General features: G+C 47.4%; 1 protein-coding gene across 3 annotated transcripts in view; it reads right to left on the bottom strand.

Annotated features, from left to right (window-relative positions):
- IL13RA2 (interleukin 13 receptor subunit alpha 2) overlaps positions 1–24,592 on the bottom strand; it is a 28,824-nt gene extending 4,232 nt beyond the window's left edge. Inside the window, exons 1-11 of one of the 3 annotated variants that reach the window (XM_088062808.1) lie at positions 24,388–24,592; positions 17,167–17,336; positions 15,305–15,432; positions 12,394–12,548; positions 10,220–10,373; positions 9,612–9,732; positions 7,655–7,839; positions 6,513–6,670; positions 5,582–5,726; positions 4,836–4,938; positions 3,573–3,921 (exon numbers count right to left, since the gene is read on the bottom strand). In XM_088062808.1, the coding sequence (XP_087918934.1) occupies positions 3,879–3,921; positions 4,836–4,938; positions 5,582–5,726; positions 6,513–6,670; positions 7,655–7,839; positions 9,612–9,732; positions 10,220–10,373; positions 12,394–12,548; positions 15,305–15,383 (1,143 nt within the window). In that variant the 5' untranslated portion in view covers positions 15,384–15,432; positions 17,167–17,336; positions 24,388–24,592 and the 3' untranslated portion in view covers positions 3,573–3,878. Of the gene's footprint in view, positions 1–3,572; positions 3,922–4,835; positions 4,939–5,581; positions 5,727–6,512; positions 6,671–7,654; positions 7,840–9,611; positions 9,733–10,219; positions 10,374–12,393; positions 12,549–15,304; positions 15,642–17,166; positions 17,337–24,387 lie in introns of those variants that run through there. The other 2 variants (XM_014256405.2, XM_014256406.2) reach the window with 2 other exon arrangements.
- Positions 24,593–24,775: the final 183 nt, after the last annotated feature.

Raw genomic sequence — 24,775 nt, 5'->3', positions numbered from 1 at the left:
CCAGCGAGAAAGGAAATATTAAAGCCATGTTTAATATTTTTAAATTACTTTCCCTTTTTTTTTTTTTTAATGTGTCTGATGTTGTGAGACTTGCTGAAATGGCATTTAATTTCCTGAATGTAGCACTCCCATGTTGTGTCTGGATGCAGATCCACATAGGAGGCAAGCAGCCCAGGATGGCAGGGACATGAATCCTCGATTTTGGGCTAAGCCTTGTGGTGTCTGTCATTTTTCAGCTGGTTGTTTTATCTCTCTGTACTCTGGGAAGGGTATCTTGACACAGACAATTTGCAGAGCCATTTCAGCTGTTCAGACAGCTCAGCCACAATATGTTGCCTCGAATTGTTCTGTCAAGCACATGCATCAGCTGTATTTGCTTGCCTTGAAGCTGTGAAAACCAGAGACCCTCCTGAGAAAATTTAGCTTTTACATAAAGAGGTTAACAATGCTCTCAAATGAACAAATGCCACACAAGGCAGTGAGCTGCAAACCTGCCATGGCCTGTGAAGCTCTTTGGATTTTGGATTATATCATTAGCTACTGCAGTCCCAAAGCCTTGACATCTAGAAGCTGCAGCCAGAAGGGCTGTGCTGTCCTTCCAAGAGCTGGGCACTGCCTGGAGTTGCCATGGCTCAGGGATGAGTGCTGAGATCCACGGGGGCCCAGGGTGCCAGAGCGAGGCAGGGACACACAGCAGGGCACAGTCAAACCTCCAGTCAGGGCTGATGGGATCTTTCTGTAGCTGCTCATGGAGGAGGGCAGTGGCAGGGGTTGGTTTTGGCTGGCACATGCCCTGGGGGACACAGATCTGGTCAGTGTAGCAGCACTGGGCCGTGGTCATGATGCCAAGAGGCACAAGGTGATGTTACCCCTCCGTCTCACCAGAGCTGACGATGGAGCAAAGCTGTGACACGTCTCTGCTTCACAGTACAGAAAGAACAAGACTTCTCTTTCTTAATGTGACAGAGATATTATCTCCTCTATTTAATTTTCATGCACTAAATACTAAATTCTGGCGGCACCGATGCTGCACCTGCTTTCCATGTCCTCTGCATCCAAGCACAGATGCTGACACCCAGTGGCCATGGGATTTCTAGCGCCTGCACAAGATGGAAAATTTCAGCAGAGATGCTTCAGCTGGTAAGATACAACACCCACCTTTTCATTTCCTCAAGTGCACGAGGAGTGAAGAGTTCCTGAGAGATCACAGAGTGGGTATGTCTGGAAGGGAACACTGGAGCTCATCTTGTTCAAACCCCTCTCAAGCAGGGTCCCCGAGGGCGCTTTAGTCATGATTGTGTCCAGACAGCCTTTGAATATCTCCAGAGGAGACTCCACAACATCTCTGGGCAGCCTGTTCCAGTGCTCTCTCTCCCTTGCAGTGAAGTTTCTCCTCATATTCAGGTGGAAATTCCTATGTTCCAAGATGCCAGCCTTGCTTTGTGTCTTGCAGCCAGTGGCAAGTTATAGTGGTTGAAACACTTGTTCTGAGAGGCCACTCAGAAAAATTAAAAAATATGAGGATGGATATGTTTTTCAAATTATTCTCTTGCTGGCAGCTTGAAAATATACCTCAGTGAGAGAAGAAGGGTGATTTTTGAGTTCAGGGACCTTGGCTTTCATCTTCCCTGTTTTGCTGCTTCCCAAAAGCAGTTAGAATATGACAGACTAAATGGATTTTGCATTTCCCTGCAGCATGCACTGGATCATGCTTTTGTATGTGTGACAAGTATTGACATTCTCTAGAGAGAAAAAAGCTGTGTAGGAAAAGTTGGATTTATTCTTCAACAAATGGCTCTAAGACTTTATCAGTGAAAGACAGAAAGAAGGCTCTAAACTCATGGGTATGCAAAGACAAAGACATGTCTCACCAAACATGTGGAGCTTAGTTGGTAAAAATACGTGGAACCCAGACATGAGCTGGGAACAATAAGAGCAGAGGAGGGATTTTAAAAGTGCTTTACTAAAAATATTAATTATGGACTACAGAAAATGAATTAAAACACTCTAATGAGACTACTGTGTGAAAGAAATACATTGGTGTAATTCTAAAAACATGGGACAAAAAAAACACTAGTGAAATTTCTAGTGAGGTTCAGGATGTTAGGAAGGCAAGTGGCCATCTATTAGGGCTGAATTTTGCAAATGCTTCAGATGTGATACTGTGAGAAAGCAGGTGTTCTGCTGCTGCTGCACTGAGGACCCTGTGCAGGTGGGAGTTTGGGGAGCAGGGAGCCCTGCACAGGGGCCAAGCCCAGCTTTCCTCACCTAAATGCTCCTGTAAAGCTGCAGCGTACAGATACCATAAGTAGATGTACTTAATTTATCACTCTGTTACTAGGCAGGTTTCTAGGCAGGCTTCAGCCTAACTTTTATATTTTGTGGTTACTGAAATAGCTCTGATCTTTTTTGGGGTGAGTTCTAGCTGTGGAGGTACAACAGCCTGCCCTACTTTTTCCCTTGGGGACATTCACATTGCACTCACATGTTTTTAGTAGACATTTTAACTGTTGGAGAGTCTGGCAGAACATCAAAGGCCTGAAAATCCATGCCCAGTGCATGCTCACGGGTATTTTTCAGAGTAAAGCCATCCCATGGTGGCTGCCCAGGAGACAGTAGAGGCAGTGGTTGCGTCTCAGCAGAATTACAACAACCATGAAACTTCTTTTCTGCTTCAGTCTGTGCATTGACCATTTTTTTCCTGGTTCTTTCCTCCTTAGGTTCCTCCCCAAATGACATTGGGCTGTTGCCCATTTAGCAGTGGAAGCAGCTGATAGTGATTGAACAATTTTGCAGTTGGATGTGTGAGACAGCACTTGCTGCATTGTTTCTGATTGGATTAGTATGGCTCTTTACATGGCTGATTGACACAAACTAGATTTTCTCTCTGAGCTTCCACTGTTCATTAGAAATTCCCACTTTGAATAAATACTCCTTCAAGAAAACTCATTTTCAGGATTGTTCTGATGAAATGAAACCACACTAAACCCCTGTGTTTTCCTTGGTTAGTTCTTCAAGCTAAAGAACCCAGAATGAGCTTGGAAAAGAATAACTCAGCCAGTGACACTTCTAAATTTTTTTTTCTATCATCATCATAGAGAATGATTCCTAAAAAATCAGTCAGCAATTTCCTTACCTGACTACACATGGTGTTGAGGAACATCAGGTTGAATTCTGGTACCTATGTCTACTTCCTAGAGAAATTCCCATGTCACATTTGCTGGAGTGACCCTCACTTCTCTGAATCATCTATCCTTTGCAGTAGCTGTGGTCAGGCCCCTTTATAGCAAAAGTTTCTCTCAAGGCCTCTCCACCTGAGCTTTTCAACAGATAAGACATATCAGCTGATGAAATAAATAGCTCAGGTAGCTCCTGTTCAGCATTTAGATGCTCTCAGCAGGCTGAGCATTTGGGAACAGGGGAGACTTGGTGAGAGTAAGGTGGGGCACAGGGGCTGGATAGAAGTGTTTGCATGCACACACATTGTGTGTGAGGTGCTGCCCTTCACTGTGTGTGTCCTGCTGACAGATTTCTGGAGTCCTTACAAAAGAAAAAACCCAAACAAGCCCACAGAACAACGTGGTTATCTTTATTCAAGGAAGTTTTCACTGCCTCTTTTTTCTCCCTTGTCCTGTTACCAGAAACACCTTGCTTCAGAGTCAGTTTCGATCTCTTCTGGTTTTCCTGCAGTCAGTTTAAGCCCCTCCAGTTTTCCTAAGCCCGTTAAGGACTGGGATTGCAACACCTGCCTTCACAAGTGGCAGCAGGCAGGGAAGGCCCATCTGGGCTGCAGTAAGCTCAGGGCTCCTTGGCTGTGTTTGGGATGGTGTTCCATGAGCAGCCACCGAACACAAGCAGTGCAGCAGGCACAGGCAGAGTTAGCATCCCACAGATGCATGCAATGGCTTTCCTGCTGGGGATCTGAAAGGGACACAGACTGTTACTCCCAGCGCCGAGAGGGCTGAGGACATGCTCCAGCATCCCTGTCAGACATTGCCACATCCCAGTAGCAATGCAGGAAGCATTTGCTTTCCACAGATTTCTCTACTAGCATCTGTGTTTTGTTCAAATTTCACAAACCAAAACATTTGGAAGGTGGGTGAAAAGCAAAGATGAAGGAGTTTGTGTTTGGGACTCCATGCATTCGACTGCCAAACAGGTGTCAGCTCGTCTCTGGGGACCACACCAGGGTATTTCTAGAGACAGTTCTCCCTTATGAGTGATGCCTTAAAAAGCAGGTTAGAAAAGCTTCCTGCTTGCTTATGCTACGTAGCCATCAGGAAAAGAAAGCGGGTGTCAGTTGTGGGGGATCAGTTCTCTCCAAGTGACCCCTCACACCTGAAGAAATTATCAGTAAAAAAATTCATCCACTCATCTGCTTTCCCCTCGTGCCATCACTGGCATGAATGTAAACAGCTGGGATGTGAGTGCCAAAGGAATGAGGATTTATCCCATTAAAATGGCGCTGCTTTAACACAGCTAGGACAAATCTCTGCTCTTAAGTGGTTTGGGGCATGGTAATAGCTTTATTTATGCTGCTGTGCATGCAAGTAACTTCTGCATTTAACAGAAGCAGTCTGAGCTCTTATGAGCAGTGTTTGAGTCTCTGCAGTGAGTTCATGGGTTGCTGTAGGGGTATTTCATATCAGAAACAGACACACTCAGGAAGGTTGTTTACTGAAAATGAACTATTGTTTGGTGTCCAATCTTAAAGCACCTATTAATATTTGGCCCTTGAACATCTAATGCGATGTTTCAGTTACAACTGTAGTTATAAATAGTTACAGACATCAACAAAAAAGCACATTGCTTGGACAGGCTACCTTGGTGCTTACCTTTTCTTGTACTGGCCAATCAACATAAATATTATGAGGCTAACTGACAAAGTCAGGATGACTGGAATGAGGATAAATAGCTTCTTGTCCTCTTTTGTGGACACTGCGAAGATAAATGGCAGGAAACAAGAATATGTTAGAACAGATTAAATTACCGCCTACAAAGCTTGGGCTCGGATGCAAACTCATCTTGTCCACATTACCCTACATGTTTTTATTTGTTTATTTGTTACAGGTATATGTTACTGGGTGGGGTCACATCATCCTGCAGAGTATTACATCTCCAGCACATAGAGGCATGTGCCTCTCTCACTGCTATGTGCCTCTCCCCTGCCTTCTGCACCTTGCAGCAGAGCCAGTGCACACCAGGACAGCCCAAGAGAGCCTGCAGGGCTCAAAGGAGCTCATCTGTGGTGCAGGAGAGCCAGGAGGATGCCCTGTGGAGACACTGCAAGTACCCCGTGCCCTCTCTTGCCCAGCAGTCACTGCTCTGTGCCAGCTGTCCCCGTGCAGCAGGGAAAGGTGCTGCTGCAGAAGCAGGAATATTTTGGGGCTCACCTGCTAAGTGCACTGGAGATGCAAAGCTGTAGGAACAGCTGTGCTGGAGCAGGTTGAAGGTGAAAGAAGCCAGCACCTCATCTCCAGTGCTGGACACCAGTAGATCCCCAGGGCAGCCATCAGCACTTGCACCCAAACAGGTTTTAGAAAGGTTATTAAAGAAACACCATTTTCTTTGGGTTCCATACCAGAGAAACAATCCTGCGTCCATTCACTCCAAAAGCCTTGGTCAGCACAAAAAATGTTTGTTCTGCCCCTGACACGAACACATGAAACGTGGCTTTGATTTGCTCTGGAAATTGTTAAAGCAGTTTCCATTTGAGTCGACACAAACTGAGAAACAAAACAGAAAGAAGAAATATCAAGGAATTACGTGCCACCAACAGGATCTGTTTGGTGTAGCCTGATGTTGCTGCACACTGTCCAGGCTCTGTAAACCTTTGGATTATCTTTTGGCAGTTTTAAATGATTTCACAATAGTTTTGTACAAGCTAATGCAAATAACATGTCTATGAAGACAAATCTACTGAAAATACCTTCTGGAGGTGTCATCATGTATGTTGCAGTTTATGCCTGTTAATTTCTGGAATCTTTTAATTACCTAAGAAAACTCATGAGTGGAACATGGCAATTAAAAAAGAGATGTCCCCTATGATTAATTAGTCCTTTTTGTTTTTGCCTCCAAACTGTACCTGGATAATATACTAGGAAAAAACACCACACATAAAAGATATGTTTTGACCCATGCCACTCCTTCTGAAAGATTAGAAATATAGTTCCATTGGTCCAAGTTATGCCACCCTGTTCAGGGAAACAAACCACAGCAACCCTTATATTTCCTCGATGGCAGTTTTCTGCGATAACAGGCAGGAGATCCGAAGAAATGCTCTCTTGGAGGCTCCTGCCGGGCTCTGTTCCTGCCAGAGCACAGCTGCGGCTGGAGGTCAGGGGGTTAAGGAGGAACTCGTGCGGAGCCGCAGCCGCTCCGCGCTGTCCAGCGCCGGGGCCCGTGCCCGGGGATCTCAGCCGTGCTGCAGCCTGTGCCCCCGGGCAGGGCTCCCGACCCTTCCCCGGCCCTTCCCCGACCCTTCCCCGACCCTCCCCGGGTGCTGTCCCTACCGCCCAGGCGGCCGCGGCTTCCCCCGCATCTTCTGCCACCTGCACCTCGTACTCCAGGCAGTGCGGCGGCATTCGCCCGCCCGGGGGGCTCCAGGCCACCAGGAGCTCCTCGGCTGCAGACACGGACACCACCAGCTGCTCCGGGGCTGAGGGCTTTGCTGCGAGGGGAGAACAAAGAGAGAAGCTCAAGAGGTTCGCTCGGACAGCTCCTGGTGGAAAGGCTTCAGCCGGTCTCGGCCATCCCCCGTCCCTTTTCCCCTGAGCCTGGCGTCCAGCCGCGATGGAGGAGCGAGATGTCAGCGAGTCCGCAGGGTGGGATGTTCATTTTACCCTGACACCCGGGCGGGTCCTTGCCCTGGGTTGGGGTTTGGAAGCTCGGTGGGGCGAGCGCTGTGCCCCCAGGGCTCGCCGTGCTGTGACAGCCTCGGTCCCTGCGGTGACACCCCCAGCTCTGCTGGCCCACACTCCTGCAGCCCGCAGAGCTTCATGTCCGATGCTCAGAGCCGCACAGGAAGCACGTGGCAGCTCTAACTGAATTCAGAAATCCTGCTCATTAGCCCAGTGGCTTAGCTGGACAAGTGGCTATTTGTCCTGGCTCGTAGGCAAATGCACCAGCACGGTGAGTGCCCATAATAAACACCGAGTGCATGTAATATTTGCACATCATGCCATGCTTTTTGCTCCCTTTCCCTGTCTTTCATGGGCTTGAATTCCATCTCTGCTCTGACAGACCTCCATCACACCTCGCACTCAGCTCACCCCAGACCTTAGCTTGGTTTGAACAGCAAAGCCCAGAGATCTCTCCTGTGTTTGCAAGGAGTGCAGCAGTTTCAATTCCAGCAGGAGTAAATGAAGATATCTCTGTGTCTGTGCTGCTAGAGCCAAAAAACCCATAGCTGCTCTGCCACATGCCCAGCAGGCCATTTATGTCCCGGGTTGTCCAGCAGCACCCCCTGACCCTCCAGGGTTGTGCTGGGTGCTGTTGCTTGCCTGCAAACACTGCTGGAAACTGAAGTCCTGCTTGGCACATACCACAGCCCCTCCCCAGGGGAAAGGCATTTCATTGAGACCCCAATGCAGGACATGGGCCTGGGGCGTGTGGTGGCCACCAGGGTCCCCTGTCGCTTCCCTGCCATCATTACCGAGGTTGTGAAGGCGAAGGGTGGTGTAGAGTGGCCGTAGCAGGGTGGCTGCTGCTGACCCATTGACACAAACGTTCAGATCCTGGTATTCTGCCTGGCTGAGGTTTTGCAGCACGCAGCCGACGTTTATGCCGTGCTCCTGGAGGTAGTGATCGCACTGCACCGCCTGGTCCAGCCCCTCGTACCTAGCAGTGGGAAGGGAAACAGAAGAAGTAACCAAAGCAAATCACTACTTAGTAGGACTTCTTTTGTAAGATTGGACTGAAGTCCAAATAGGCTCAAGTATTGCCTATATCCCAGCCTTTGTCCGAAGTACAGTGCTGTGGATCAGTCACCTGGACTCCTGCTATGGCAAACGTGTGGAAAAGATAAAAAAACCCAATTAACATGTACAGACAGCTTCTCAGGTTGGTTTTAAGGTCGTTCCAGGCTCTCCCCAAGCCCATTCCTGGAGCACAAGAGGTGCCACTGTGTGACTGGAGCTGGGGAAAGGTCTGGTCTCTACTCATGAGGACAGTCCTGCTCCCCAGGGCCCCTCCTGCACCATCAGCCATGGAGACTGGAGTTGCAGAAAGGTCACCTCCCAAGTCAAAACAAAGTGTTTTTAGGCAGTTTTTAGGCAGATGACATGTGCCATGGATGTACTGAGTGCTGCTGAGCTGCTCTGGCTGACTGCAGGTAGTTCCCATGGCTCTCCATGGGCACATGGAAACCCAGGATGAGAGCTAGGAAAGGGTTTGCTGTTTGCTCTTAATGTGCAACCACAACCCTGTCCCTTCTGCCTTTGGGGGCCACTCCCCAAAGCTGAGCTGCTGGCTGTACCCTGGAAATACTGACTGGTGTTTCATACTACCTTTTAAGGCTCCTGCTGCTTTGTGCCCTCAAGGCAGGGCTGAATTTGGCCCCTGTGCTCCAGACATAATAAAAGTCTCCCTGCATAGCACATTATGTTTGGGGGAAAAACTTCATGTTCTAGTACTATAAAAATTTGCTCACAGGGATCAAAGGATGCTGTGGTGTCCACCCAATCTTGTGATAAAATGGGACCCAGATCCAAATGCCTGGCAATTAAATCAAGGTTGGATTTTTTTTTGTGTGTGTTTTCTATTTTGGCATGAATCATGCATTTCCATGGTTTCCTTCAAGCAGATCTTTGCACTTAGCAAAATGGTTTTGAGCTGCTGTTTCTCTTTGAAGACTATTTCCAAGAACTACATGGAACCTCTTTAAAATGTGTCTATGCTTTTCTCCACACAGCCCAGTGGCACAAAACCCAGTCTAAGTCATCCTTTCCATAACATCATGGGAGCTGAAGGACAAATATGGTATTTAATTTGTCCCAAACCACTAATTCTAGCTATGTTTATCCTGCAGAACCAAATTTAGGCACCAGTTTAAAAGAAACAGGTGAAAAATATGTATTATTATTACCTTGTGGCAGAATGTTCGCTTGTATGAGATGTGCTGAGGCTATGAAAATGTATTTGAACAGTAAAACTCTGAATTGCTGAGAAGCTCCATTCTGTGTCAAGGGTTCACTGAGCTTGGTAGCCTCATGCTAAATCCTGTCCAGTTGAGATATATGCACTGTGATCATAGGAAATGTGCAGCCAGAACTATCCAGGTGTGTTCAGAAAAAAAATAAAAACAAACCCAAGTCTTTATGGTGGACAACATGCAGAGAACATCATCTGGGGATGAATAAAGAGAAGGGAGGAAGTGAGAAGATATTTCCTGGCAAAGATCAGCATGGGCCTGATTTTAAGAAAGTAAGAAAGGCTTAGGTGTTTTCTTGTTAGAAGCCATGGATATTGCTAGGGATATTATTTTGGCTCATTCTGGGTGAATTGGACAATAGCACTGCCAGCTATAAAAGCATATTTACTGTGGCATTTTTGTACTCTGAGTGGTTCACTTGATTGCTGCCTGGATGTTTTCCTATTTTGCTGTTACATACCAATAATACAGCCCATAATGTACACCGTGAGGTGTGAGGAGACCTGGCTCCCAGGTGCACTTCAGGTATTCCCAGTCATGATAGATGCAGTGGAAATTCTGGACCTCTGATTCAAGTTTTCCTGTCAAATGAGAAGGAAATAACCACTATTTAACAGTGCTCCGGTAAGATGCAGCAAAAATACAGATTTATGCCTCTGAATAACCATGTGCTGCAGTTGAAAGATAGAAATGAAAAGGAAGGAAAAAGAAAGGAAAAAGAAAGGAAAAGGCAGCCAGTCAGCATTATTAGTTTTACTGCCAAGTGCTCTTTTTCTCATAAAAGCCAGTCCATCCTAGAGCAGAAGGATGCTTAACTGACCTTTTCATTCAGCAGTGGAGCTCTTGCAGGGCAGCTGAGCAGAGCTTGGACATGGGCAGAGGGACACAAGCCCCAGTTATCCAGCAACCCCAACCACAGCCTTTGATGGCAGAGCTGCTCCAGTGTCTTAAACATCAGCAAGCCCTGCAATAACTTATCCAACCAGGAACCCCCAAGCCAGCACTGGTTCATGCAACAGGCTCATGCAAAGCACAAAACTGCACCAGGTACCCCAGACTGCTCCTGACCTTGTGGTGGGATCTGAAAGGTTGCATAGATCCAGTCACTCTGCACCTCCACATCATCTGTACACCCTCCTTTGAGCAGTGTCTGCACCCTCACTTCAGCAGTCCTGCTGAGGTCAAATCCAACTCTGAATTTTAGCTTCCTAGTAAAAATAACCTGGTTGAAAGACAGACTTTTTAAGCACCTCTTCTGTCACTAAGTGGGCTGCAGAATTAGGTACCTTTGCTCTCACTCCAGCTGCAAAGCCTCGTTGGTGTGCTCTCTTTATATTTCTGTCCTGCCTCAATTGCCCAGTGCTCCTCCAGCATTAATTTACACCTGCTGTGCCCAGCCCTGCTGGCTGTGAGTCCCTTCACCCCACAGGACACAGCAAGGACGAGGCACAGCAGGCTGATTAATGGGACCCCCAGCAGCAAGGAGCACTGAGGATGACCTGAGGAGGATTCCACCACAAATCCACATAAAAGGCATTTTTTTAAATGATCAGAAACAGAACAATGAGTCTTGTATGGTTGCTGTGGGAAGCACAAGCACCCCCTGAAAGGGTGGACCAGCAGCCAGGCACTGCAGCATGGGCTCACCCACCACTGTGTACCACCCACCTTGGCCTTTGGGGGGACTTTCTGAGCACCCCCTTCAAAGGTTTTTCTATTTTTTTTTTTCCTCAGACTTACTCCCCTTCACTTTATGCAAGGAAAATTAAGTTGACAAGGTTTACAACAAATGATGAGACAAAGTGTTGTGTTAGCCCATGTAGGACAGAGGCAATGTGCCATAAAATGCATCTGTGCCATAAAATGCATCCATGTGGTGCAGTGGGAGCAGCAATGGCACAGCCCACAGTCAGGCTGGCCTCAGCACTCCCCAGGTGACAGAGCTGTGCTGAGCCAGCTATTTCTAACAGATATCAATGATGTTTGCTTCTGCTGATGTCCAAAGGATTTTCCTCAGCCCGACTGTTCTTCATGACCTTAACCGAGGTCAGGATTTTGGCAAGGTGTCAGAGGTGATTTTGCTCTAGCCTGTACATCTGCCTCATATGAAAAACTTTTGTTACTCGTGATTTCAGGAATTCTGGTGTGGTTTTTAAAACTGCTTATGTTTTTCTTTGAAATTGCAGTTAAAATCATCCTGGAGGAATTTGCACAACTGAGATCATGTCATGACCAACATCAGGTCCAAGATGCTCCCTTTGCCCTTGCAATCACAATCTGTAGCTGAAACTGGATTTTCCCCCTCTGCAGGCTCCTATGGGATGGCTGGGCTGAACCTCATTTCTGTGGGGGCTGAGCACAGCCTGGCAGCCCCAGCTTTGCTGCCTCAGGTAGGTGCAGCAGGTGAGCTGGGCTGCCCAGCACTGCCAGCCTGACTGATTGCTCCTCTCTCTTCCTGCTCTCTTAAGCTGGCAAGCCCTCTAGCTCTCCTGCCTTAGGAATGTGCAAAAAAATCCCTTTTTCTTTCAGGATTTCAATCTGTATTTTTGGTTGTTGAGGGACATCCTCAGCATATTTTTCATATGTTCCTCAGTACTTTGTGCCAACCAAACAGCCCCCACTGCTGGGTTTCTCCTCTCCCTACTCCATTTACCTTCCTAAACCCTGCAGCAGCTTTCATCTTCTAAGCACTCACAGAATACATTCCAACAACCCTTCCTGTGCTGTGCCTGCTACTGCCCTGCTACACATCAGTGAGAGATGACTGACAATTTTATCAAAGACCCAAGTCAGAGTCAACCATATCTAAAAGAGAGAAGCAAATGGTAATCAGGAACACAATTCTGGATAGAGAGTTAGGATAATTAATGAAATTTAACTTTTATTTGTTCACCACTCTGCATCCCTAAGGATCTGTTGTTTCAGTTCAAGCCCCGTAAAGATGCTTTAGAAAAATGTAATTTTTTTTTCTATTACAATGAGGAATGTTATTTGAATTATTTTGGGCAGCAAACACCCAAAAGCAAAAGCCCTGTGACAGAAAGAACCCCTTCCCTGGCTGCTGCTGCTATTACATTTCAGAACACATTCCAGTTCAAACCACTGAAACAGTCTGGTTTTTAATGGAAAACTGGAATGTCTTTGGTTCCACTCCTCATTGAACTGCAAACATAAATGTGTGCAGGAAGTAAAGGCAGAACAGTAGCTCTGGTTTGGGAGGATTAATACATGCTTTGCCCTACCTTCCAGTCTCTGTCTCCAGTGTTGTGATATTCAAACTTGTATTTTACTGTGCATTCGTTGAAGGTTTGCTCGTGGGGCGGAGGCTTCCACTCGACATCGAGAGAGCCCAGGAGTCCGGGGTCAGTGATCCGAAGGTCTCGTGGGGGAGCAACCACTTTAAAAAACAAAGCAGAGGGTAAAACAGTGTCAAAGTGAAGGAAACAAACCAAAGCAGTGATGAAATTGTTGATATGATTTGTTGAAATGCAGCTGCTGGATGTGAAGTGTTTCATGCTTTAATGCCCTCTCCTCAACAAACATACACCAGCTCTGCTCCTGCCCACCCCCAAAAACAGCTTTTGCTGGTGCTCAGAGAAAGCACTCAAGGATCATTGAAAAGGCACACAGAATGCCACTTTTTGACACTCCTTTCCAAGACGTTTTAAGCAAAATTGCTGTCTTGGAATGACCTTTCATGTCCTTTGTTTGCTTACCTTCAACCCCTGATATTTACCAACTTTCAGGACACTTACCTCTGCAAACATTGTGTTCAGCACAAACACCAACACAGGATGACAGATCAAAGCTGTCAGGAGGATTTGTATTCCTTTACCCTAACAGACACACATCACAAATATTGCTTTAAATATTCCTTTCATGTTAAAGGTATTTAGAAAAAAAACAAAACAAAACAAAAAGGGCAAAACAAAAAGGCAAAAAGCAGAGAATCAGAATAATTCTTATTTTGGACATCTATCAGCTATACAAAAATGTGCCTTTACAGTTGATCTGGCTTTTATAAAGGTATTTTAAGGTGCTGATATATGTCAATAAATAAGAACGTATGGATGAATTCCATACTAAGACATGTCCTAAAGGTCCAGCTCTATATGGATTTGTCATTCACATGAAAAAACTGTTTGGCTGCTCAGCTTTATTAGCTGAAACAAAGCCAGGTTTTGCCAACATCTAAGGTAATTTTTTTACACTGTCTAGAGGTGAGATTATCCATTTGGTTTCTACATATTCATTGCATGATACACTTATTTTACAGGAATTTGGAGCCCATGTCCTGGCAGTGTCAGTCCAGAATTACCACCATTCTCCCTTTGAATCTGGCCTGCAGATTACTGGCTTCTCTAACACCTTTTTCATGTCTTCATCAGGATTTACACCATTTTTTTCTTTTATTCTTTTAATAAATCCATTGTGAAAGCAAACCATAGGATATTTTTCAGTGGAAGATGGTGACATAAATCCAGATTTAACGTGCTCCCTGGAAAGTTTGCAGGGTACATTGCTGGAGGATTTGTTTCTTCTACAGAAATTTTTCCAAATAAAACACACTCCAGGCATCAGTTTGAAAATCCCACTTTTGCCAATACATGAAGCTCCATGGGAGATTTTTTACTACAGTAGATGGTGAACTAGGACATGTATTTAGGAGGATACTGAACCAAGTGCTTGGGAGGCTCCTCCTCAGTGTATAAATGCTGAGCCTCACAGAAGTGCAAACAAGGAAGAGAAAGTTGCTAGCCTTTGTCATGATAAGCTGTCAAGAGAGGATTACATTGGTCAGAACTGGAATTTCTGACTGGATAGGAGAATGCTCTGAAATTTATTTACATCGTGAGCTTGAGCAAAACAGCAATATTTTTTAAAACAGTTGTAATTGTAAACAGCAATTCTTGCAAAATAAATTTTGACTGGATTTCAGAGGGAAGAGAAAAGCTTCTCTTCGGGATGTTGCTTGCATTCTGGGATTTGATTGTTTTTGAAATGCCAGCACTGCCTCTTGCAGTTTCTAATTTTCACAATAATACATTCCCAGTCTCACTCACATCACTCACACAGAACTAGAAACAGAACCTACAGGACTAGAAATTTCACTTTATTTCATCATGCAGCCTTGAAGGAAGCTGCTCCTGGATGTTTCTTGGAAAAAGCCAAACTAACAGCTTCTCCCCCTGATGTTTGTGGTAGTGAGTCAGGTAATGCTGAGCTGGCTGTGAGACAGCCACAGCCCTCACAGCCACCCCTCCTGGCTCCCAGGCATGCTGCCACCACCATCACTGGTTTGGTGACAAACCCTGCTTGTCCCCAGCTGCCACCACCCCCTCTGTCCACCCCATGCCCTCTGCAGCAGGTAGGCTTTGCAACTTTCCACTTACCTTGCCAGTGGAAAACCAGCAGCCAGCCAGGTGTCCCCCCTTATGTCCCCCCTCTATGTCTGCACTTCCCTGTGCTGCTCAGAGGGGTGGAGGTGGCACTTTTGTTCTTCGGAGCCCATTTCAAAGGCAGCAGCACCAGCAGGGGCTTTGCCAGCAGCTTTCTGTGCCTGCTGGCTGGCAGGACAGGCAGTCTCACCTCAGGGGAGAACCCTGGGCAGGTTTTCACCTCTGCACCATGCACTGCTGCCATCAGGGCGGGCCAGAGCTGCTCACCATCTCTCTGGGTGCAAAGTGCCAGGTGCCAGAGGAGCCAGCAGGTGCAGTGCAGCAAAGAGGTGCTCGAGGGCTTGAAGCAAAGGGTGCTTGAAGTGCCACTGCCATGAATGATAGCTTGCAGAGCAGTATTCTCTTAGAAGCATTACTCTCCAGATACAAATGAGCCTTGTGTTTCTTACCCCTAGCACAGTCTGTCTGTCTGGGACCATGCTCAGAAGCATTTATGAGCAGTGTTTATATTTGATAACTCTCTATCAAACAAATATATTTGCTGTGCACCAAAGGCAGTCTCCTCTCCTTTCAAATTCACTCAGAAAAACAGCCACTAAACACATCACATCTTTAGACAATGGTTTGCAGGTTTACAAACCAGCCACTCACACAGCAATGCACACACAGAGAAGAAAAGCTCTGGCTGAAGGACAAACCCCCAAAGGGCCCAAGTGAACACGAAGCAGCGACACGAGAGCACGCTGGGCTTTACCTGTGCTGGGGGAGCAGGAGGCCAGCAGGCAGCCCCACAGCAGAGCCATGGGGAGCACGGGAAGCCTCCAGGGAGCCATGAGGTCAGGGCTGGTCAGGAGAGCGGTCCTGTGGCACGGGTGCGAGGGGCTGTGGAGACACAGCAGAGTCCAAAGCTGCAGCACTGCCCTGCGGCCCTGCTATTCCCTCGGCAGGCTCAGCACTGACAATAAGCCTGGCTTTCCTTGTTTACCAGGGCTGATTAATCATTTCCCAGAGGACTTCTCTTTCAGACTTTTGGTGATGGCCAAGCACAATTTCATTTGAAATGGTTTCTGGCCAGCTGAGTACACTCTCCAGAAGTGTGTCAGTACTTCAATCACCAGCCCACTGTCTCACGTCTTCTGTGGAAGTGATTCAACCCCTGCCACAGGAAGTGCCTTGGACCAATGATATTTTTCATTTAAAAAGAATGAAAACAGAATGCCTGAGCCTTATCCAATAAAGAGACACATCTTATACAACTATCCCCACCTTTTGCCTTTGATGTTTCAGGCCTTGGTAGGAATGGCAGGAATGCTTGTGAGAATCCTTCTTAGTTGTCATGGCAATATTTGAAGGGGACAAATTTCTATTCTTGTGCAAATCTGCTGGAGGGAAGATGGGGACTGAGAGGGAGAGGAGCAGTTTCCAGGGAGGGTGCTGCTCCTTCCTTCAGATTTCATGCTAAAGGTGGGTACAAATTACTGCCTACAGACAGCCCATGCTTCCCTATGCCAGAAAGCACGTGGATTCTGACAGGGTTTTAATTTTCTTCATATAGATACAGGTGTGGGTATAGATTAGATAGAGATGGAGGATGAAGACAGAGATATAGATTAGATATATATACAGATCTAGGTATATAAGTAGGTATAGATATAGACATTAATTTTCCTGAAACCTTGAGGCCACTGCTTGAGCTCCACTTGAGTAAGAACTTGGCAACCTCAATGTGAGCATGCAATTTATCACTGAAATCTATTCAGAAAATGAACTCACTTTATACCCACACACTTAACCCACACTCAACCCACACAAGCCTGGCTCAAGCAGGTGAAATCCCAGGTCAGACTCTGGCACAACTGCTTCCTCATCAGCATCCACAGCTGCCATGCAGCAATGTGAAACTGGGGCTCTGCTAAGTGACAGAACTTCAAGTCAGAGGGTTCTTTAGGAATCTGAGGACTGGAGCCAACAAAAACCCTCCATCACTGAAAGAAGTGGCTCAGGGGAGCCAGAGAAGGAGGCAGGTGGTGCTGGCCAGGGTATCTGTATGTGTTTAAAATAAACCAGAAATTCGAGCTGGCCACACATAGCAGCAACTAAAAATACACAACGATTTTAACAGCAAATTTTCAATTTAAATTAATAACAAATCCCCCCAGCCCATCCCATAATTGTAACTATTACATCACATAAATCCATCACATAAGTATAGTTATTATATAAGTATTATTATTACAGCACTAGCAGTAATCTTTCTGTTTAATTGTGAAGCGAGAATGTGTAGGCAGAAGAAATCATGGGAATTACTTCTTTAACTTATCAAACATAGGATAAAACTAGTGTCAGTACAAACCTGGCTGTAGGCAGTGAGTCTGTTTCAGAAAGTTCTGAGGATGCAGTGACAAGGAGAGCTGCTTTACAGAGCTGGGAGAAGCAGCAGCTCTAACTCAGAGCTGGTGAGCAGCAGCATCCAAGGACTGCGCGTGCATGTTAGCACAGAAAGCTTCTTTTCATTTCCAGTATAGTTATTTGAATATAGTCATATGATTTCACAAGGCAAGTAAAAATAAACAAATGCTTCCATAGAGAGGTTTAAAACCATCAAAGTGCTCTTACCTGGAGCTCTAAGTGCGTGGGAGCCCATCTATCCCTGGAGTGTGGGGCAGCAGCTTCATGGCTCAAAGCTTTGCATTTCACAGAAATCTTGTGGTGTTTTTGAAGACTCTTCTCTGTTCTCCCCAGGGATCAGATGTTGCATTGCATTGGCCACACAGTCAGAGGCTTTACTAAGCACCAGAGGGAACATTGCTGGGATTTATGAGGTGCTGGTGTTAATTGTTGCTGTTTATGTGCTCAAGTGAGTCAAAGGCGTGTTTGAAATATTGAAGTGATTCATTAAGATTAAAACTAAATGGCAAAATCAGTGCAGGATGTCTGCTGGAGGTGGTGATGCTCAGCTGTCCCCAGCTGCTGGCAGCCCCAGCCCCACTGCTCCCTGCAGCCCCACGCAAGGTCTCGGCCCACGTGGCTCCAGGGGGTGTCCCAGTGTGTGTCACACCCCCAGTGTGAGCCGCTGCAGAGCCTCCCCCAAAGCTGCTGCCTCTGGGACAAGTCCAGCCTGTCCTGGCTCATGGGGCTCTGCAGGAAATCCAGTGAATTGTTCCTCTCCTCACCCCTCTGCTGTGGCCAGGCATTCAGCCACGAGCTCTGTACAGCCTTGCTCTTCACCTTTCACTTCATCCCTCCTTTCCTGCAAGGACCCCCTTGCCCCAGCCTGGAGAACTCTGCAAGGGGCCAGTGCTTCTACCACACCTGGTTTACCCCAGGTAAGAAATCTGTCACCAAATACACCTTGCTGAAAAAGCATCTGATGGCTCCTGCTGATCCGCTGAGGATCATCCGAGGTCATGGCCAGTCCTGCAGGAGTCATTGATGGCCGTGATGCCTCATGTGAGCTGAAGGAACCTGGCTGCAGTGAGCCCCTCCAGGAGGGACAAGGGGATGTTTTCGGAAGAGCAGGGATGTGCTGTTCATTCCCTGACAAGCATCGGGCTGTGGCTCAGGCTGACTCTTCCCATGGCCAAATTTAGGCATATTGAGAAAGAGTTCAGGCATACAGAGGGCATGAGAAATGGCACCAGGAACTGTCAGGAAGAAAAGTGTCCTCCAAGCGCCTGTACAAGACTTAGGGTGTCACTCTATGATTTAAGGCCTGAAGGAATGTGTTACCACTTCTCAGTTGCTGCCAGTGGGAATGCTTTGGAGCAGCAAAGGCAGGATCAGGCCCCTTCCCAGCTGCCAGGTGTCTTCTCCATTTCTCCATGTGCGCGTGGGTAGACATGCGGAAATGTGTGGTGCTAACACTGTCACCTTGAGAGCCCTGTGAATTCTGGGGGTAAGGGGATCATGGGTGAGCTGTCCCTTCACTGAAATTACACACTGCTGGCTTTTCCTTCTTACTTCCTGCAAAGGATGGGGAAAAAAGTCCCTTACTGCTGGTATGTATGGCCCTACTTTCAGAGTTACGCAAGATTAGAATTTAGCATTCATGTATTCCCGTTGTGTAAGCTATTTAAGCAGAAAAGGTCACACTGGACACATTGTTTGAAACAAATAAGAAACATTTGCCAGTACAGTGAAGAATGCCAGCTTCCAAATGCTAGAACTGGGTCAATTCTTGAGAAAATTAGGTTGGAAAATATGCATAGCTGGGATTTGCAACAATGCACATCCTGCACACATCCTGCACTGGAGCACCCGGGAAGGAGCAGAGAGTGCAGCTCTGTGCTGAGCAATGCCCTGGTCCAGCTGCTCTGGCCATGTCCTCCCTAGGAACTACAGGTGCTTTTCCCTTCCTCTCCTTGTGTCACTGTGCTGGCACCTGCTCTCCCTGCTCTGTTCCTGCCCCTGCCAGAGCTGGTGCATCCTCCAGCTGAGGGCACACTGGAGAGGATCCATGCCCATTCCAGCAAAGCTGAGGGGAGGAACTGCCCATGGGTGGCAGAGACATCAGAGGCCCAGAGCAGAGCTCTGCACAGGCTCAGAGCTTGGCTGGTACCAGCCTCACTGACTGTGGCTGTGAGCAGGGTCCCAGCAAGCTGTGGGACAGGCAGGGACAATCCCTGCCATGTGTGCTGGAACAGAGCCTCAGGGCCCCGAGGTCATGGCAGGGACAGACAGGTGATTTGCATATTATTAACTGTTCTGTAAATGGGATTAAGTTGCAAAAAAAAAAAAAAATCCATCATAAGGTGACGACAAGCTCATGGCAGAAGACATAAATAAAACCAGACCAGCTCTGTCTCACCAGCAAGCCCTGCCAAAGCTCTGTGCAGTGAGTCAAGCCCAGTTGCATCACTGCTGGCTGGGCTCAGCCCCTCCTGTGTCCCTGTGCCCACCCCTCCTTGGAGGCCCCTGGCGTCAGCAGCAAAGCTCCCCTGAGCCCAGCAGCGAGAAAAGCCACAGGATTGTTCCCCTTTCATTGTCTGCCTTCCCTGCTGCAACAGCATTTGGAAGTTGACTCATGGGGTTTGCTCATGAATGAGATTTTTTAGGATTTGTCAGCTGGGTGACTGAGTCCTGGAGTCACTGTGTGCTCAGGAATATTTCCTCCTCCTCCCACAGCCTGGTCAGCTCCCCGAGCCCCACAGCGGCTCTGCGGGGGCAAGATCAATGAAAGCACTAAAGCTGAGGGAATGCAAGCGTGTAAAGGGACCACCATGCTGAATAAGAGATTTTAAAGAGATGAGAATCCCCTGAGCTGGGTTCCTGGACTATGACAGATATGCAGCTGCATGCAGAAATTAAAAAGCCCTTCTGTAAAAATCTGCTTCTGAGGAAATAAAGGAACAGCAGCATCATTGCTGAAATACTTCACTGCAAAATGGCAAAGCAGTTGGCAAAGATCATTAATGGAGCTAAATATAAAAAATGGGCCAAATCCTTTTGGGTTGAAATATATTTGATATATTCATGCCATTTGTGCTCAATTGGTTCTGTCAAGTAATGCATTGTAAACCTTGGTTAAAATATTGGGATGCCATATCTTCCAACAAAAATAAAAGCTTTCAACTTTGCAACCTCTGTGTTTAGAAGCAGCTTCCTAATCACCAAAATAAGAACTGAAAGGCTCCAGCTATGAACAGACCATTTGGTATAAAATAGCGTGTTTCATTTGATCCAGAAGGATAGTTTTGAAATTGCCAGTGGCATGGAAAATGGATGATTTATAAATCCTCTTAACTGCCTCATGTTTCAGGGAAATCAGTCTCTTTTACAGAACTTGCATTAAACAAGCTCTTTCTGAGGCACCGGCATGAAGGACTCGGTAATTCCGAGCAGACCCGTGGCCTCCAGCACAGGGTTATGGATTGCACTGGAGAGGGGACATCACCACAAGGACAAGTGCTAGCAAAAGGAGCACAGGGCATTGGCAAGACAGAATGTTGCAAGAAAAGAAATCCCTTCTTTGCATTCATAAATTAAACACTTATGGCTGTTATGGGATTTCAGGAAATGATGGAAGGAATCCAGACTCTCTAGCAATGCCCAGTGTCAATATTTATTTTTCTGGTGAGTGGAGAGCTCAGTTTTCCATATTTCTTTGCTGATGGCTACTATCCTGACTTAGATGACATCTTGTGAAGGGACAGCAGCTGTTTGAATGTGCCTGGATCACGTGAGCCAACAAGGCAGAGGCATGGAGCTGATGCCTCTGAAATCTTTGATTTCTGTAATCAGTGCTTTCAGTTCCAGAAAGACCCATCCAGCCCAAAGTCAAATGTCACACACCCCCTCTGCCTTTCAGATGACTCTGTGGCAGCCTCTCCATTGCCTATGAGGCACCCCTTACACAAATCCATCATCAGTTTCCTGCAATTCCTGATGGAATGGTTTCTATGTGCTGTGTCTGCTGCCTTGGGAGCACACCTTGACCCAAGTATCCACAACCTGCTGGCTCCTGTCTTTACACTTAGTCATCTTTGGCTCCTGGGGCAATTTCTTCTGCAGCCTGCATGTACCCTTTGCCCACACAAGGACTTGCTCTGCCTCTCCCTCTGATGCAGCTGGGCTTAGGTTTAGCAGAGACCATGAGAATAATGTAGTTCTTGTCATGGCACAGTGTCAGGTTTAATAAAGAACTCAGTGACTCTGCCCTGGAACAGCAGAGCACGTAAAACTTTAGTAGAAAAGAATTACAAAGCAGGCTGAGGAATTAGACAGCACTGACCAAAGTGCATAGCAGTGCCTGGGCATCAGCCTGCAGGAAAAGAAGGGCTCCAGGAGCTGGGGGTGTGCAGGGCAGGCTGGGGAGATGCTGGAAGGGGAATAGGAGCACAGCCTGGAATTCCAGGGCCCAAATTCTGCCATTAAATGCAGCAAGGCATTACAGAAAGAACTGAAGACACAAAGCTGGCAGAGCAACAACTGCAGCAGGCCATGGATACGCCCAGAGGGAGATGTAAAAGAAGGTATAAATTATCTCCAGAAGAGGAATGCTCTGCCACAGCTCCCAGAAGGAGTGGTGGGGAAAGAGCCACTGTTCCCATTCCTGCAGACAGAGCTCTGCCATGTGGCTGCTCTTGGCAGACCTGGCTGGTCCCAGCACCATCAGCACTGGCTGCAATGGGTCCTGCCAGGGGAAATGGAGTGTACAGGGAAGATCTGTGTATCCTGTCCTGAGAAAGGGACCATTTCCCTGTTGCTCCTGTTCCACCCTACCTGCAGACTCGGATCTGAGCTGCTCAGTGTCAGGGGGAGCTGCTGAACCCACGCAGGAAAGCCCAAGGCTGCTCCAGGACCACTTTCTGCTCTTCAGGCAAGAGCAGGCAGAAATAACACCTCGTATCCAATGGACTGAGCCACTCTGGAGCACAGAAATTGAAGACATCCAAAGATAGATCTTTCTCACCCACACCATCTCCCCCTGCCTGTCCTGCAGGTTGGGCAGGAGCCAACCACAGCCTCCTGGGCACCAGGCTCTGACCTTGTGGGTGTTCATTAAGAGCTAGAAAACACTCTCCATTTTCTTCCTCCCACCAAATCCACCAGCCTGCTGAGGGGGGAGTTGAATACAATGGTCCCTCACCTGGCCCAAGGCTGCCTTAGGAAAGACTAAAATCTTCCCACCACATGGCTTTGAGCCTGGCCTCAAGACTGAGTTTACCTGGAAAGGCAAAAGTGTTGAATGGTGGTGCACTCCTGAAGCAGTCTGAGGTGCAGCTACAGTGGGCAGAGCGAGCTCCCAGGCTGGCTGCCATCCTGCTGCTGAAAACCAGAGTGTGGCACCGTGCCAGGAGCCTGCTCCTTTCCAAGAGAGCAGTTTTGTCACCAGAGTGAGGTGACCGATGGCAGCCAGGTGTTCAATCTCCTTCAGTGCTAAATCCTGGAGGTGCTGACACCTCTCTCCTGCCAGGGCCACGCTCAGCCTTTTTCCTGTGATGAACACCCAGGTCTCAGCCCAGCCTCCTTCCAGCACATCCTGCTGCCAGGCAACCACCATCTCCACCGGCCATCTGCCCTCCCTTGTACCCATTTGATCCCAGCAGCATTTGCCCCCAGAAGTAATTACTTTTGTGGTAAAAGTAATTATCCCCAGTGGTAAGCACTTCCAATCTCATTTTCAGGTTGCTCCAGAATTAGACAGACATACAAAAAAACAGGTTGAGAGTAGTTATTAAGGCAGAAACATTTCACGTGAAATGCTGTCCCAGTAACTACGGAAAGAAGGCTGGCAGCACTCTGCAGGCTGGTCCTGGGAGTGTGGATGGGGAAGGCAACATGATGGGCAAAGCAGGGACCCTGACAGGCAGGGATCAGCTGCCTCTGGTGGCTCTGGCACAGGCAGCAAAGGGAGCCAATGCTCCGTTCAGGCCATCTTAAAGTGAGAATTACCTCCTGGTTTCTTCTTCTCTGCCTTGTCTTTTAAAACTGATTTGTCCTCCACAAGCCCTTGGGATAAGAAAAATAAATATCCCTTTCCTTCTCCTTTAAACTCCTTGCACCAGAGAGTTTACAGAGATGTTGGCAGAGGTGTTCTGGTGCAAACACTGTGCAATGAGACTAATAAGTGAAAAAAACAGATATTCTGTACAGTTGAATGCCCTGCCCTGGGCTGCCAGGGGAACTGGCTATTCCCAGTCTCTTCAGTTTTGCTTCCTGCCTTTGTCTCCAGTGGGGCTGGAGCGCTGCTGGGCAGGGCAGGGTCTGCCAGGGTGGAGCAGCCATCACCCCACAGTCACTGCTGAAAAAGGACATCCACAGGGCTGCCAGGACAGCCAGGCACCCTGGGGAGGATGGCTGGGAGAAGTGGCCAGCCAGGGAGCCCTGGAGCACCTTGCAGCCAGAGACTAATCCTGCCAAGAGCAGGATGTGGCAGTCCCCAGAGGGATGGGCACAGGGTCAGTGCCTGAGCAGGCACATGCAGAAGAAAGGGCAAGGTCCAGGTCATCCTCACAAACTGGTCCTAGAACCCTGAGCTACAATCCTGGGCATATAAAACAGATTTTTCCTTGGGGACAGGAGGTTTTCCTGGAGTCTGAGGGGGCAGCAGGGCTGGGCTGCTCTCCTGTGCCTTCCCTGTCCCTGATCCCAGGGATCACCAATGCAAGCAGCAGCCCAAGCCTTTATTGCTCACATCAGCAACTTACTGGTGTTGAAAGCTGCTTCGTGAAATGCTACAAGCACAGATTGGCCTGACAGTGAACAAACTGACAAGAAATTATTAAAAAAAAAATAAAAGACAGTCCAAAAATGCTGAATGGATTGTTCTTTTCAGAGGCAGATCTTTGACACCTCCCCCAGGAGAGAAGAGTTAGCCCAGAATAACTGCTTGGCTGGGACAGACAGCCCTTCCATGGTATCTGCTGACAGCTCTTATCAGCAAGCCAGTGCTGGATTAGGACAAGCCTAAAGGCTGTTCATTATATGAAAAACTGTTTAAATCTTCCCATAAAATCAAAAATGTGGGCAGCAGGTACTTAAGGAATGATCACCGGAAGAATTTCAGATCAGCCAGAATGTGGCATGAAAGGGATGGGACACATATGGGTGCAACAATGGTGTAAACACACACATACATACATAACTGTCTGAAAATCTGCAATTTTAACATCACCCTGCACTTTGAGCAGATGCAACCAAAGTTATTTCAAGAACATAAGAACATTTTCAGTGCCACTTAAAAATAAAGAGGTGCTGGAAAACTCTTTCAAATTTATATAGAAATTATGGTATGCATAAATCCATATTCTGCACTACAACTGAACAGCTATGGAGAGTTTCAAACATACACACAGACACAAAATAAAATCATAATATAAAGTAATTATAACTTACCGTCACACTTTGGGATTTTCCTTGAAGCCAGGTAATGTGTTAAGACAAAATACTTATTAGCTCTTAAAAAAAAGGGAAGCTGGAAGAGCGAAATGAAAAAACCCTCCTGCATATGTTTCTAGAGAGTGAGCTTTGATCAGCTGCATCTGACCAGGCAGCCTGGAAGTGTTCTGTGTGTAGGATGCTCGTGAAGAAATAGGGCAGGCACGGAGTGCTGCAGCTGTCCAGCTCCACATCCCCTGGCAGGCAGTGTGGGCAGGAGCACACAGCCCCTCCACCGTGTGTGAGGGACCTCCCATCACCACAGGCTGCATTGCATTGGGAAACCCTCGGCTGGTGTGGCCTGAGGAGCCCTGCCTGGCTGTGGGACAGTGCCACAAGAGACCCC

Source organism: Pseudopodoces humilis, chromosome 15, assembly GCF_049639895.1.
Source record: "Pseudopodoces humilis isolate 2021_Gansu_Grassland_sample_001 chromosome 15, ASM4963989v1, whole genome shotgun sequence".
Classification (NCBI taxonomy): Eukaryota; Metazoa; Chordata; class Aves; order Passeriformes; family Paridae; genus Pseudopodoces; species Pseudopodoces humilis.
Note: the sequence above shows the minus strand (reverse complement) of the source record. Positions and strands in the feature narration are given on the sequence as shown.